This window comes from Anas platyrhynchos, chromosome 2 (assembly GCF_047663525.1).
Source record: "Anas platyrhynchos isolate ZD024472 breed Pekin duck chromosome 2, IASCAAS_PekinDuck_T2T, whole genome shotgun sequence".
Classification (NCBI taxonomy): domain Eukaryota; kingdom Metazoa; phylum Chordata; class Aves; order Anseriformes; family Anatidae; genus Anas; species Anas platyrhynchos.
The window spans coordinates 67208655-67224459 of NC_092588.1; the positions used below are offsets into that span (position 1 = coordinate 67208655).

At 43.6% G+C, this 15805-nt stretch overlaps 1 protein-coding gene across 1 annotated transcript in view; it reads left to right on the forward strand.

Moving 5' to 3' along the window:
- The first annotated feature begins 1201 nt into the window (after nucleotides 1-1201).
- Nucleotides 1202-15805, forward strand: part of LPCAT1 (lysophosphatidylcholine acyltransferase 1) — a 56352-nt gene continuing 41748 nt past the window's right edge. The window contains exons 1-4 of the mRNA XM_038173651.2: nucleotides 1202-1499; nucleotides 6824-6966; nucleotides 8465-8679; nucleotides 15276-15388. Coding sequence (XP_038029579.1) covers nucleotides 1383-1499; nucleotides 6824-6966; nucleotides 8465-8679; nucleotides 15276-15388 — 588 coding nt within the window. The 5' untranslated portion in view covers nucleotides 1202-1382. The remainder of the gene's footprint in view (nucleotides 1500-6823; nucleotides 6967-8464; nucleotides 8680-15275; nucleotides 15389-15805) is intronic.

The following is a 15805-nucleotide window of genomic DNA, read 5'->3' on the forward strand; positions in this document are numbered from 1 at the left end:
CACTGATACAGAGTGGTTGACTTCTGATACACAAATCTTGTTGGTACACCCAACAACAGTACAGGCTCTCATTCCAGAAGCATATCTTATATGGTCTTATATGTCACAGATTTTATTAACAGTGAGCTTATTTCGGATCTTTGGTAAAAATCTTGAGACTCTGGACCTGCAGAACCTAGGAAACTCCACGATCATGAAGATTAACCTTTGATGCCTTTTCTGATCTTTCAAAAGTCAAAAACTATTTGTGTACCACCTAGTTAATTGATACCGTAGCTATAGCATTAACTGTTAGAAGTATACATGGTATTAACCATTGGAGACAGAGACCATTTTGCAGTTCTAAGCCTAATGGTTAGGAACTGTAGAGGCAAGGCATTATTGTAGTTGCTTTTATCTGCTTACCTTTAAATCTCACTGAACAAGGCCATCAGAATTGCCTTATAAGACCTGTGAGATGATCGATACTAATGATATCTGCACGTATTTCTTTATCTAAACGGCTTATGTACCTTTTGCACTGCTTGGCCTGTGGCTGGCGTCAATTTAAGCAGCCCAGGATTGTGCCGGTCACTCGGCTAGGCTTCCTGAGACCTGGCAGAACACCAGCGCTTATTTAATAATCAAGAACTTCCTTTATATCCAAAGATTTATTAGGACCCAACCTTAGCTACTTCCTTCCAACTCCTTCATGATCCCGGGCTGCAAATTAGCAAGACTCCTGAGTTTATAAAATAAATAAATAAATAAAGAAGCCTAGGTTTGCTTGGAACAAAGGCCCCCCAGGAGATCTGAAAACACCTCCTCACATTTTGCAGCGTGTGGGAGACATTCCCCCAGCTCAGTGGTCTCGGGGGGAGGGGGGTTCACTTTATCCTTTTTATTATTTTCAATTCTTTCTTCAGCTGCAGTGAGCAGGATTTCTCCTGCAGCCTGCCTGTGACCAAAACCCATGGGGAATGAGGAGGGGGGGGGGGGAACCCCTTGTGGGAAGCCTTAACATCGCCCCCCACCCCCAACCGGGAGCCTGAACCGCGGAGAGGCTCTCCCAGGACCCCCATGTGGGGTCGAACAGCACCAGGGGGCGGGTGGTCTCGGGCGGAGCCTCGCCATGAGGCGAGCGCACCCCCCCACCCCTCCACCCGGCCCCCCCGCCATCCTCCCAACCGACGCGGAAACCGGCGCCGAGCCCAGCGGCCGGAGCCGGCGCGCAGGGCGCATGCGCGTGGTCGGCGGGGAGGGCGGGGGCCGGCGCCTGCTGCTGGGGGAGCGAGCGGCCCCCGGCACCGGCACCCACACCGCCACCGGCAGCGGCACCGGCAGCGCCCTCACCGGCTCCGCTCCGTCCCCCCTCAGGGCCGTGGCCGCCGCCCGGCCCCGCCATGAAGCTGAGCAGCCGCGGCCGGGGATGCTGCGTGGCCGGCAGCCGGGAGCGCGGGCCGCCGCCGCGGAGCCCCTTCGTGCACCAGCTGCGCCTCGGCCCCCTGCAGAAAGCCAAGGTAGGGGCACGGCCGCCCCCGGACCCTTCCCTCCATCATCATCATCCCCCCCCCAACCCTTCCCTTCCCTCCTCCATCTCACCGCCCTCCCGCCTCCATCTCCCCCCCCCCCTCCCCTCACAGCTCCGTGAGGCGGCCGCGCCCCCGCCAACCGCCGCCAACCTCCCCGGGTTTCTTTCACTCCGCTAATAAAGCCCCGGGTTTATTTTGCTCCGATATTTGTGGTGTAAATTCGTTCTTAGCTCGCCTCCTCGCCGCCTGGGTGTCGAGGAGGAGGAGGCGCACATGGCCCGGGTTACCCCGCGTTGAAGCTCGCCTCATGTCGAGCACCTGACGGGCAGGGAATTCCTAGCGGGCTTCCTAAGGGTTGTTTTTATTTTTTTATTTTTTTACCGATTTTTTTAATCCTGTGAGGCAGATCAGGGCTGAATCCGGTGGCTGCTGCTAAATTGTCTCAATGGGAGGCGAGAGAAGAAGGCTGGTGTCATCTGCCTCCTTCAATTTATACCCAGAGCCTCCCCAATAAATTGTGTAGTTGTAATGATGTCTTTTCCATGTACCTTGCTTCATTCCTCATGTCGTTAATTACACAGAAACAATGGGGCAAAAGTCTTGCAATGGGAAGAAAAGATAGCGTGTAGTCATACGCGTTCTGATCCTATCTCAGTATAACAACAACAACGTTTTATTTGGCATTCGTAACCTCTCTCTTCAATATTCCTTCTTTCTACCTGACTATTAACAAGGGATTTTCAAAATACTGTCAGAAGGGCAGAACACCGGTTTCATAGTTTTTTTGCAGGCTCATGTAAGCTACCAGTGTGGTTCATCTTCATCCTCTTCACCAACTCAGTGGCTGGCCGTAGAGCGCACCCATCTTCCATGCGGGCTGCTCCGCGCATCTGTATCAGACGTGAGCTTTGCCAAAGGATCTCAAAGATTTGGTATTTCCAATGAGAACTGCAAGCTGTGTTGTGTTTTACAATGTGAAGACCAGAGGAATAAGCTTATCAAAGCCTGGCTTAGTTTTGCTTTCTAACTGAACCATATTCTGTGGCACAAAATTCTTTAGCCCATCCAGTCCTGTAATCGTCTTTCTGCAGTGTTTAAGGAGGGAGCACGCAAGCTGACATAGAGAGCTATGATTGATTTTCTTCTTTGCCTTAATGATGTTCTCCTAACCTCTTTTTTAATTAAAAGAAAAGTTGGATTAGAAACTCTTAAAGGAGAGCTGTGAAACTATTTGGCTTATGTGAAATGCTGCACTCCCAGAAAGGGAGGCTTCTGGGCTGGGGAGGCTCCTTTACAGTCGATTACAGCAGTGCTTTCTCTTCCATGCAGTCCTGGCCTGTCACTAAGAGTTCAGCATGAAGTATTACAGCTGAACTCACTTCCTGTTCAGCTGGAGGCACAGACTGTGTCACAGGTTTTTCTGTCAGCCCTGAGAGTCTAACAGGGGTGAGTTCTGGCTTTGCACGGCCTCACCAAGTTAGGAACTGGAGGTACGTGAAGTTGGCGAGCACAGGGGACTGGGAGATGAGGCTGCTTTGTCTGAAGGACTGTTGTTTGTTGCTGATGGTCTGTCAGATAGCTCCATTATCTTCACTGCCACCTCATGCCTCCCTCATCCTGCACTCTGCAATGGGTTAGATTAACTTTTTTTTTTTTTTTTTTTTTTTGCTTGTTACTGCAATTCAGAGTAAATGCATCTTAAAGGATTTCAGCCTCAGACTGGAAGCAAAAAAGTAGAAAGTAAGTGGACAAAGCAACCACAGAGAGGAAGAAAAGCCGGAAAAAAAAAAAAAATCCCTTTGAGACCCAATAAACTGTTCACGTCTTTTATTGACTTGATAAAGACTGGGAGGTACCAGGGCAAAAGCAGCAAGCTGTACAGAGAACTGAGTCTCGTGCTTCCTGTAGAAGTTGCGGCTATTTGGCGCTAATCTGAGGATAACAATGGGGATCGTTCTCGAAACTACCTGTTTTATTTTTATACCCTAATAAAGAGATCCTTTCTGGAAGACAGGCAGACATGATTTCATTAACCACAAGTTTCGTTCATCATCATAACATGCTCTGGGCAGCTGTCAAGTAAGTCAGAACTTTTTCTTCCTGGTTACCTCTGCAGAGCAGGCAGAAGCTTTGCTGAGGCTGTCACAGAGCATTTGTAGCCTTGCCTCCTGCCACTTACAAACGCGATATGGTGCTGTATTTCTTGCTTCCACTGTTTCTGGCCTGTGTATTGCACCGGTGCTGGTGTTCCTTTGGAGCTGATTTGGCTCATTAAACCAGCAGATTGTTGTGTTTTCCTCTGTTCTGATTGGTTTTTCCTTTCCTTTGCTGGGATTGCTTTTCTTCAGCTTAATGAGCTGCACTGCTCGCTGCGAGCTCGGATAAGTGCTAGAAGGGACCCGAGGGGAGAGCGACCAGGACCACCCTCCTTAGCAGCAATGATCTGTTAGGTTGGCTTAGTCACCAATGAACGGTTTTGCTCCCGTAATTATCTCCAGGAGCTTGCAGAGTGGGAAGGCAGGTGGTTAGGTGGATTGCTGCTAGATGAACTTCTTGCTCCTTCAGAGCCACCTGTGGTATTGGCGACTGGGGGCCGTAGAGGTGAGAATAGCGAAGAGGTGGAAGTGCAGGGCAAGTCATGGTCTGTTCTGTTAAAAAGAAAAATGAGAACCTCTGCCATGTTAAATGTGCAGTTCACTGGTCTGCTTTGCTTGTTCAGTATTTGGCCATTACATTGTTGTAAGTCATGGAAACTTTGTTGCAAATGAACTGCTTATAAGGCTGATTCTGGCTGTATGGGTAATTTCAAAGGTGCATTTTTCAGCTTCCCTGCATGAGAAGTACGTTGCTGACTTTTCAGGACAAGAACTGGCACACATAAGAAGCAAAGTTACTCTGTGATTCTTGCGGTCAGTGTTTAGATATGTAGAACCTGAAGCTTTGAAGAACTTACAAAGGCCTTAAGTTCATGTTTCATACCTTCATTGTAAGTTCATGCTCAAATCAGGATGCGGCCTTTCTGGACAAGGAAAACGTGATAACCTCTTCAGTTTCAGTGCCTTGCCTTGCAGCAGATTGGAGCCTTCTGGCTGAAGGGTGGGATCCAGTTTCTCAGGCAGGCTCGTTACAAGCTCTCAGACCATCCTCTTCCTTTCTGCTGCCTGTAGGTCTTGCACATCATACCTCTCAGATTCTGAAAAGCTAAGTAGGATCTCGCAGAACACACATGTAATTGAGCTGCAGTCAAAGCCCTCTTGAGAAAATTGGTCATGAGCTCCACCTCCCAAAGTACAGGTCCAGATGGACCTCCAGATGTCCATGTTGATTCCAAGCCTTCTTCAGGGGCCAAACATAGTCATCCTCTTCTTTCTGCTATTAGATCAGACTGCTTTTATTGGTGGGTCCTGCACTCCCACCTGCTAAACAAGAGGCCGGTGTCACGGTGGCTGCTTGGAGCTGCTGCTTGCTGGTTCTTTCCTGCTATCTCTGGACACAGAAGCCCAAGGGGCCTTTTCTGCTCATTCGTGCTATCTTTCAAAACCTCGTGGATGCAACAGCTGCTTCTGTTCTGCTACGTGGCTCTAAAGTGGTCACGATATAACAGATTGCTGCACAGATGCAAAGGACTGCATAGCTCACCACCAGCCAGCCTCCTGCCCTGGTGCAGGAGGAGGTTTTGAGGAGCTGGGGAGAGGGTGTGAATCCCAGAGGCTGTGTCCTCACCTGCATTCTCCTTCCTTTTTTTTCTCCACAGCCGGTCCCTTCCTTCTGGAGAGCCTAGAAAGCAGCTGCTCTCTCTTCTCCAGTTTGCAGATGAATATTCCCCTATTCTATGAATTTTCTTGGGGCTGTTGCTTTCTCCCTCTCTGATCTCCTGACACATTTGAACCCTTTATGCTGTCTCTCACTTTTTGCTAGTCCGTGCTTCTAATCGATACTTGCACCTGTGTTCCTCATTCTCTTCTATAGCCTCATTTGCAAATGAAGATGGTGCGTATCGTTCTTCTCATACAGCTGCCAGAGCTCATGTCCCCTTGTCCTGAACTATTCCTCCCCTCTTTTTCCACAGTGTGAGTGAAGCTGTATTACACAGCTGATGTGACTCAATTGCTGCTTGCTGCCAGAAGCAGCAGTCTGTGGATGCAAAGCTGCGTGAGTTAGTGTGACTTCAGGGCTTATCTGACCATTGCCACTTTAGGAAGTTGAACCGGTTCATCTGGGAAACTATCCTATCAAAGAGGGAAGAAAAAAGTTTTCTTCTGCTGTGGCAAACAGAAGCAGTGTGCCCCGGGACTGGAGTCTTGTTCTGGGGAGTGAGACTTTGGGAATCTTCAAGAAATGATGGTGCCGGTCTGAAATGTTACTGTAAAACCTGGTGTTGCAGTGAGCTGTCTGAGGAACTGGTAGCTCTGGGTTTCTTCCTGCTCTGTTTCCTACTTCAACCCCAGATGTAAAGGTTTGTGCTGCCGGAGTGAGGTGGTTTAGTGAGCTCTTTGGGGAAGTGAGAAGAAGCGGGAGCTGGTCAATGGAAAACTGAGCTGCATGATGACACGGGCTGCATCAGGGAAGAGAAGCAGGATATGAATGATGCTTTCCACAGCACCCTGGGATGCATCAGATGAAGCATGGTGTGAGACAGCACCATATGCCTCATTTCTCATCCTTGTCTGGCCATGATGATGTTGAGAAGCACTTTTCTGCTTCATCTGGTGCACCTGTGGATGCACAGCATATTTCCTTTTGAATTCTTTATTCACAGATCCCTTTTATCATTTCATAGCATCTTGTCCGTCTTCTGCCAGCTTCCCCTGAGCAGCTAGAGCAGTGCTGGTGCAACCCCAGCCAGCATCAGACAGTTTTTGGTTCACACTCTTTCCCCTAGCCAGCCTTCTGGAGCCTTACCCCATCCACTTACTGCTGAAGAAGTAAGTGCACATCACTGGCTGTGTGTGCTGTGACAGACTCACTCCTCGACGGGGCAGTAAGATTTACAACACACCCATGCTAAATATTTACTTAATGTGAGGCTGCAGAAAGGAAAGAGAAGATGCGGATGTATTCTCAGACAAACTCTGGATCTCAAGAAGTGCAGAAAGTTGACTGTGTTAGCTTTTAAGAGCGTCACTGTTTCAGCTGTAATTCAGATCTGTAAGTTCAAAATTGTGACACACACTACAATTGTTTGCTTGGGATTGAAACATACACGTTTGTGTTTAACATGAGGTATTTTTAATTTAAATCTGCAGTGTCTAGCAATTACTTTTTCAGTCTGAAACTGTGTTAGAATAACTCACTTGTTTTGGGTTTTACAGATTGCCTTCATGACCTTGACTCTGTTTCCCATCCGGCTCTTTTTTGCTGCTTTTATGATGTTGTTGGCCTGGCCTTTTGCGTTCATTGCTTCAATGGGAGCTGACGAGCAAGAGCTTGAAAAGCCCCTCTCCTGGTGGCGAAAGTGAGTCCCTGATGTAGAATGGTACTGAGAGAACCTGTGTTTAGTTCAGCAGTTGGAAATAGAGAAGACTGGAAATATCTCATGATAAGTCTGTCCCATGGACCTGCTTTCCTATTCAAAAGAAAAATATAAGAAAAATATTATTTACACGTTTTCCTCAGTTGGGAAACTAAAAATACCTAACAAAAAAACCTTAAAAATATTTGATTTACCAAACGACCCAAGAATTACAGGGAGAAAAACAGAAAAACATTGCTAGCATCATATCTTTACTGAGGACTCACTGAGGATGTCGTATTAAAGCTTCATTGTGCCATCCTTCAGTTTTAATTATTCCCATACAGTTATGAAGATTGACGCTTTGGAATGCGTCCAGATTTCATATTCCAAATTGTTTCCAATTTTTTCACCCCATTGTTTCCTACCCTGTGATGAATTGACAAGACTGCTGTTGATTCTCTGAGGGCTTGCCCTGTGCTTTGGCGCTCGTTAATAAATCTGTGCTTGCTCTCGTATTGGAATGCTAATTAAGGTAGAATGTAAGGTGGTGCTCACCCATCCGTGAAAACTGCCGCTCGAGAAGCGAGGAAGGGGTGTAGTGTATTGCCTGTTCTGCAGAGAACATTAAAAGTATGAGCTGGCAGTAGCGTGAGGGAAGCTGATTGCATTTTGTATCGCAGGAGGGAAGGAGGCTGGGAACTGCGGAGGCATGTCGCTTTACATTTAATTTGGAGTGATACTGGTATAATGACTGAAGGAATAATGGACCGCCTTCAATTCTGCATACAGTAATTTTCAAGCCTTTCAGAAGGCCCTCTCCTATTTCGTCTACTTTTTTGTCACCCAGCTCTCCAGCCTCCGATCCCCGTGAGGATAACAACTTGTGGTGGTTAGGCTTTGCACCCTGTTGGTTCAAAACAAATGTTTCTCTTTTCATTGCTGCCAAGCTATAACAGCAGAGGGAAGAAAGTGAAATATTTCCAGAGCTCCCAGATATGTTCTGTTTGCAACCCCCTGATTGAGAATCTCTGCACTAAGTTACTGCAGAGGTTTGTTTGGGTAAACTTTAACCCAGGAATCAGGGTTGTTGCATTCTAACAACATCCTAATAGTGTTGTTTATTTTTGTTTTTTGGTTTTTTTTTTTTAGGGCTCAGTTTTAGAGCTTTTTTGGTATTAATAGAAAGCATTATTAGGCATTGTATATACAAAGCTCAACAGTCATAGTCTGAATCAGAATTAATGTTAAAATAAAAGCCAATGTTACTATGATTTACAAGTATTAATATTTGGGAATGAGATGAAATTGAATGGTGTCTCACCTTAAGTGGCATTAAACCTGCTCAGAAAAGAAATCAGGAGGTCTGTGCAGTGTTCCTGTTTCAGCAGTGCATCCTGCCTATGTTTTTGTCTAGCTAATAGTTTTTATGTAATGTTTTTCTTTTTGTTATTTGAAGGTACCCCTGTGGCAGTGTAACCGTTGTCTTGCCTCTTTTCAGGATAGTGGATGTTTTGCTGAAAGCAATCATGAGAATGATGTGGCTTGCTGGTGGATTCCACTGGATAAACGTGAAAGGCAGGCGGGCATTGCCAGCAGAAGCAGCGATCTTAACGGTGGCTCCCCATTCTTCCTACTTCGATGCCATTCCAGTAACTATGACCTTCGCCTCCATTGTGATGAAAGCAGAAAGCAAAGATATTCCTGTTTGGGGAAGTAAGTTTTCGGTTTTTTTTTTGTTTTGTTTTGTTTTTTTAATTAAAAACCATTATTTAGGAACTTCACTGGTTGAGAAGGTCTGACGCACAAAGAAAAAAGTGCTATAATACGTGGCGAGATTATTTTTCTTGGTCTAGTTTGAATATTAACAGGAAAAGGGAGGGTGGAAGGGGAGCTGTCCTTTCTCCAAAGATGAATTATTGTACTGAGTCAAAACAATTCCAGAGAGCTCATGGTTCTATTTCTGCTGAAATTGCAACGTCTTAAGACCCGGTAACTAGAAAAGCAAATTAGGATGAGGCTATAGATGGAGTCTACTAGAACTTCTTTCTCTTTCTTAGCATGGGTAGAGGTGTTGTCCCAGGAGCGTTTCGGGGAGCGGTGTCTGCTTTGAATGGTACCCTGCCTCAAGGGTGTGTTGCTGACTCCTTATGCATCAGTGAGTTTGTGAGGGAGAAGCAAAAGCAGATTGTTGCAGATACCCAAGTCAGTAGTGTTTAAACAACCAACGTAGACTTTTATCATATTTGTGATTTTGATTTATTTGGTGCAGTTGTGCTGAGAAGTTGTGGAGCTCTTCTTTGCATTTAGCTGGACTCCTTGCAGGACCCCAACTAGATGAGGGAACTCCAGGCCATGTTGTGCTACTGAAATGTGATGGGTGGCAGGATGGCATTTGACAGAACACTGTAATTGCCACTTAACAATTCCATGTTGGATTCAGTGAGGATTAGTGGAAAAATCTGAGTGGAATCTATAGGGATACAGAGATTGTGGTTGCACTGAAGGTAGCACGAATAATGCATATTGAGATGTTCCAGCTGCTTCCTGTATACTTAATTTAATTTTAAGGTGATTTCAAAAACTTTCAATTGAAAGCCTAGACTTAACTGCAATCAATTTTTAAAAAGTTTCACTTAATGTTTTTTTGTTTTTTTTTTTTTATGTGTGAGCAAAAACATTTACAAAAGTAAAAATCAGAAAACTTCATGCAGGGATTGGATGGACTATTACTGGAATATTATAGTACGGTCTAAGTGTTTTTTCCTATATCACAGAATCACAGAATTTCTAGGTTGGAAGAGACCTCAAGATCATCGAGTCCAACCTCTAACCTAACACTAACAGTCCCCACTAAACCATATCCCTAAGCTCTACATCTAAACGTCTTTTGAAGACTTCCAGGGATGGTGACTCCACCACCTCCCTGGGCAGCCTGTTCCAGTGTCTAACAACCCTTTCAGTAAAGAAGTTCTTCCTAACATCTAACCTAAAACTCCCCTGGCGCAACTTTAGCCCGTTCCCCCTCGTCCTGTCACCAGGCACGTGGGAGAACAGGCCAACCCCTGTTGGGCCTCTCTACAGCCTCCTTTAAGGTATCTGTAGAGAGCGATAAGGTCGCCCCTGAGCCTCCTCTTCTCCAGGCTGAACAAGCCCAGCTCCTTCAGCCGCTCCTCGTAGGACTTGTTCTCCAGGCCCCTCACCAGCTTCGTCGCCCTTCTCTGGACCCGCTCAAGCACCTCCATGTCCTTCTTGTAGCGAGGGGCCCAAAACTATATAGCTGCATTCATTTTATACCGTGTAGCCACGAAATCGATGCAGTCCATTATGAAGTGTTCAGAAAAATGACATGGAGTTAAGTATGGTAAAGGTCATAAATGAGATTCAGAATTCAAAAAAAAACTTTTTTTTTTTTTTTTTTTAAGTAATACTTTGATATGAACAACATCGTTTACAGTAGTTAGGACCTTAAAAGAGTGGTAAGAAATCACTGTAATGAATGGCCAAATGTTTAGTGAAAACTTCCTGGTAGAGAGAAATTGTGTGTTGTTTGTTTGTTTTTTTTTTTTGTATATATTTTATATATATATATATATATATAAATATATATATATATAAATATATATAGTGTATATATATATATATACACTGCTTGAAAGAGGTTTTCTGTGGAGCAGATGCAACTGACGATTTTAATTGTAATGTTATTTATACTTTTTTTTGTAGAGATATTTCATACTACTAGACTACTGGTATTTCTCTAATGCTATCTGTGAAAAGGTGGTCGTATTTTTCTTGGATTGCTTGGTGAATTGTCAACACTCCAGATACTCATCTAGAATTTCTCAGAGCAGTCAGAATTGGTTTTTATGTTCTTCAGCTTTGCAAATCTTGCAAACCTCTTGTACTGGCTGCAGTGGAGTTTTGCAGTCAGCTGCTGATAATCCTAAGCTTGGTATCTCTTAATTGAGGCTCGTTAACAGTCATTCAGAATCTTCTGATAAGTTTTGAATAAAGTACATCCATTTAACTCTGAGCTGACTTTTCAACATGTGACAAATGAAGCAACAGATGAAATTTAAGGTAATTTTCATTGGTGAGGACTTTGGGTGAAGAGATGATCTTTGTCTAGACATGTATGGATGTCTTCCAAATATATGTAGTAAATAATGTAATGACAGCGTTGATCAGGGTATTATAATTGTTTAACAGAAGGATCAGGTCATTTAGTAAGCACAGGAAGATCTGAATGCTAATGGCTTACCAGGATTGGTTCTGGAATTATTTTAATAGGTTTCTGGAGAAGCTGCCTGTATTGTTGTACCCTTAGTTTGCCAGTCATGGAATATTAAGCTTTTGATCCATTGGCAGTTTTATTCCTGATGATTAAAAGCTTGCTCTTCATGGCACTGGAACTATTCCACACGTGTGTCTGTATATACATGTTTTATTGCTTTCTAATTTGAAGGCAGTTCTCCTGGACCACAAAATCCAGTTTCAGAATCAGACTTAACTCGTGACTCCTTCGGACAACTTCCTTATTTTTAGGCAAACAAAGAATAAAACAAACAAAAACCCTTTTTGGGCTCTAAGAAGAGTTATGACCTCTTCAGTTAGTCATTAGTAGTGAGGAAAAACATCTACTTAGCACTGGCTTAAACTTCAGGGAGGAATTGCTCACCCAAAGACCCCACGTGGCCCCATCCATCTTGGGATCTCCAGAAAGATGTGTGGACCTGTTAGAACAGGTCTAGAGGAGGACCATGAAAACGATCAGAGGACTGGAACAGCAGTCCTGTGAAGAAAGGCTGAGGGCTGGGGTTGTTCAGCCTGAAGAAGAAAAGGCTGTGGGGAGATCTTGTTGCAGTCTGCAACGTGCATAAAGAAGACTTATGAGAGCAATGGATAAAGGCTTTTTACCAGGGCTTTTAATTACAGGACAAGGGGTAATGGTTTTAAACTGAAGGAGGATAGATTTGAATTGGATATAAGGAAAAAAAATCTTTCATGATGATGAGGCACTGGCATGGGTTGCCCAGAGAAGCTGTGGATGCCCCACCACTGGAGGTGTTCAAGGCCAAGTTGGGCGGGGCTTTGGGCAACCTGATCAAGTCAAAGATTTCCCTTCTTGTCCCTGCAGGGGTGTTGGACTAGATGACCTTCAAAGTTCCCTTCCAACCCAAACCATTCTATGATTCAGTGAAATACACGTGAGATTTCAGTGATCATACAAAAAATAAAATAAAAATAAACAAGCAGCATCTGGTAAGTAGAGAGTGCCAGAACAGGCAGAGCACATCACCATGATACTGAAGTAGGAAATGTCTTTCAGCACGACGGCTTTCCAGAGCCTTGGTAGGTCAGGGCGCAAGGAGGGTGACATCTGTGAAATCTGTTGCATCATCTTAGGTGGGCTGAGGAAGTTGGATCTGTTCACCTGTCAGCATAGGTCCTTATATTTTCACATTAAGTCTTCTGGATCCAACCTCAAGTTCAGCTCTCTTATTTTTGACTGGTAAAACAGCTGGGATAAAAGTTATTTTTCAACTAGTTTTCATAGCTGAAGCAGCCAGCGCTAGTGCAGAAACAGTGCAGTAAGAAGGAAAGGGGGTTTGTCAGCAAATGTGATTTGGTGCTCTTAGGCAGCTTTTGAGATTCAAAACTCTCTTGCAGTCTGAGCATTTTGAAACTGAATTTAAGTTGATAAGCCAATTTAAACTTTAAGCAACTGCTCCACGTCTGTAACTTCACCCTCTGAAGAGAAGAGGGGAAGTTGGTACCTTTTGAAATGAATGGGGAAATATGCTGAAGTCTAAGGAGGAGGTAATTTGTACTTTGCAGAATACAGAAAAGCTATAGGAGAAGGGAGGATCATACTGTGCTATAAAAACTATCAATTTTTGATATAAATTGATCCCTTCATCTAGTAAACGTATGAGTTTCCATTTAGGTTTATCTCTTGAAGGTGCTTGATAGGCTGTCCTTGCGCATCATGAGTAAGGAATAATTATATAGAGGGAAAAAAATATGCCCTGGTAGCTGGATGTGTTTTCATCTTAGAACGTAAAAGATACCAGATTACTTCCGTATCAAGTTCTGCAACTTAATCGTCCAGTTCTCTATCCCAACACAAGAAAGAGCACCATTGTACCGCCATGGCTCTTCAGTGAGAATCTCACATTTAGATACTGCTGAGATTCATTGAAACAGTCCTTAAACACTTTTTCACCTTACAGCAGTTTTTTTTGTTGTTTTGTTTTTTTTTTGGTTTTCTTCAAAAATGTTGCAGATTTCTTCTCTCTATGTTATAAACCAGCATCTTACAACACCATTAAGGTCAACAGCTCGAGTGCCGACAGCCCACTTTTTGTTGGCATTGTAGCCTGCCTGGAGGGCACGAATGAACTCCCATGTTCTTCAGAGTATTTTGAATTTATTGTTGAGCATATCTATTTCATAGACGTCTTCCTATATTTTGGTATCTTTCTCATAGTAAAGTAAAACCTGCTCGCTTAATTTCTTCTGTTTTAAAGAAGTCCTGTAACGAGAAGTCAATTTGTATAAGAGCCTTGGAGCTCTGAAATTTTCCTTTTTGTTCCATGGTCTGAATTCCATCATCTGGGCTTAACGCAAAAGAAGTTTTTAGGGGAAAAGCTGAGGATGATTGAGGTTTTTCTGTTATGATTGGTGTGTTTTTGTTTTTGTTTTTTCAATAGTAAGAGAAACTCATGACTACCATCAATAAGAAAGAGTTGTGAAATTCAGTATGGATTTCTTTGCTTTTTTCTTGGCTTGCTCTGTGTGTTTTTTTTCTTCTTTTTTTGGGGGGGGTGTTTTGTTTTTTTTTTTTATTTTTGTTTTTAACCTTCCCACAACAGTAGCCCCAGCTGGCCCATGATGGCCTTCGATGCTCCCCTAGTCAGCACCGTTCTGTGGATATTGGTCAAGAGCAGGCACGTAGGAAAAAGTGCAAACGTGTTTTCTGGTAACTTGTATCTAATAAACTGTCTCCTAAGCTTCTGCAGCTTGTGGGATAAAAGCAATTTCAGAGGCTGGACAGATGTCTGGGAATTTGCTGCAAGGTGCGATGGGTTAGTTTAACACAACCATAGGACAATTTTGGTGAGTGCTGGCTAAACTGCCAGTGGGACGCTAACTGAACCAGCAGCTTTTGCTGAGTACAGGACTGTTGTTCTTTATGCTGTGTTTTGTTTGGTGTTGTTGTTTGGTGTTGTTTTTTTTCTTCACACTTTAAGTACTGGCTGATCCATTAATGCAGCAAGTATATCCTTGACAAAAGAAGATTATACAACTAGTGTCAGGGAACTCATCTTACAGTAGTGGCAAATATGAAAACTGTGTTTTATTTGTGTGTTTTAGCCAACTAGAATAGCTAATGATTTAGTGACTTAAACCTCTAAGTAAGACTACAAGATATGGAGGTGATAAGTTATTTAAGGACAGCCTGCTGAGGTTAAAACATAGTGGTATATTTGCAGATGCTTCTCTTGTAATGCTCTTTGACATTGCAGATTTGTATATACATGGGGTTTTTGTTTGTTTTAAAAAGAGAGGGCTTCAGTATCCTTGATAGACATGCATGGGTAGGGTATTGTGGATTGATTTCTGACTCCTGCTAATTCAGATTTAGTGTCTTCCTGTGTATAAAAAGTTTTCCCACTGAGCCAGGAAAAGAATGCCTGAGATCTGAATCATCTAGTATGAGAAACAGGCAAACAGGTGACAGCTTAGAAAATAAGCATGCATTTTCTTTTGATTGTGCTGATTTCCCCAGAAAAGATAACATAAAGCACGTATGCAATATCTTTGATAGAGTGCCATCAGTGAAGCTGAGCTGTCGTAGGAAATAAAGACAATGGCAGTTCAAGCCATAGGGTATGTTTTTGCTTGCCTAGGGAGGCTCCTGCTGCTTTTAGGGGTGGGATGGGGGGAGTCCTGTAGGTTTTGTAGGAGGAGGAAACTGGCTGTAGTCAGCCACAGCTGCTTTGTTACAGAAAACTATGCATAATATGCACAATTGTGTTTTAAATTGTGATTTATGTATAATGGTCTATTAAAGATTGAACAAGTGCCAAAATTGTGAAAATGGTTTCCCTCGCAGGAATTCATGAAAGTATTTGAATAAAACTCCAGTAATTCAGCTGAGAGTTTAAGTTTGTAGTAAATATAATAAAGTAGTTATATACATTTACCAGTATTTGTCCAGAGGACTGCAGGAGTAGAAGTGGATCTCTTTCAAACAAAGCAGAAAAAAAATGCAGTTTTGCTTGTTTGTTTTCCTTCCTCTTTAGCTCTTATCAAATACATCCGACCAGTATTTGTGTCTCGGTCAGACCAGGATTCTCGCAGGAAAACTGTTGAAGAGATAAAGAGACGCGCTCAATCTGATGGTAAATGGCCACAGGTACTGTATGCTCCTACTGGGTGTCAGATGGTATTTGGCATTTTGAGGCTTCAGATAGGCAGTTTTCTTCATTTCCTTGCAGGATGCTTTAGGTGGTTTGTGGGGGGTGAGGTTCTCCCTTCTTTTTGGAAGATCAAACATAAGATCCTAATCTATACCCAAAAAAAAAAGTAACCTAGCTTTTCATTGCAGTGTATTTTCAAGGGGAGACTGGATAAGTACGTGGGAAGAGAGGTTTTAAGTGATATTAAGTGGACAAAACCGTGTCAGGTTTAGGAAGACCTCTAAGAAAATCATTAGGTGCTCAGTAGAATACCTGGGGAGTATTGTGCGTTTCTGCCCTTCTCAGTATTCTGGCATACTGTCACTGCTGGAGATAATCCAAGCAATTCAAATGTTCTAGTAACTGGAGTATGT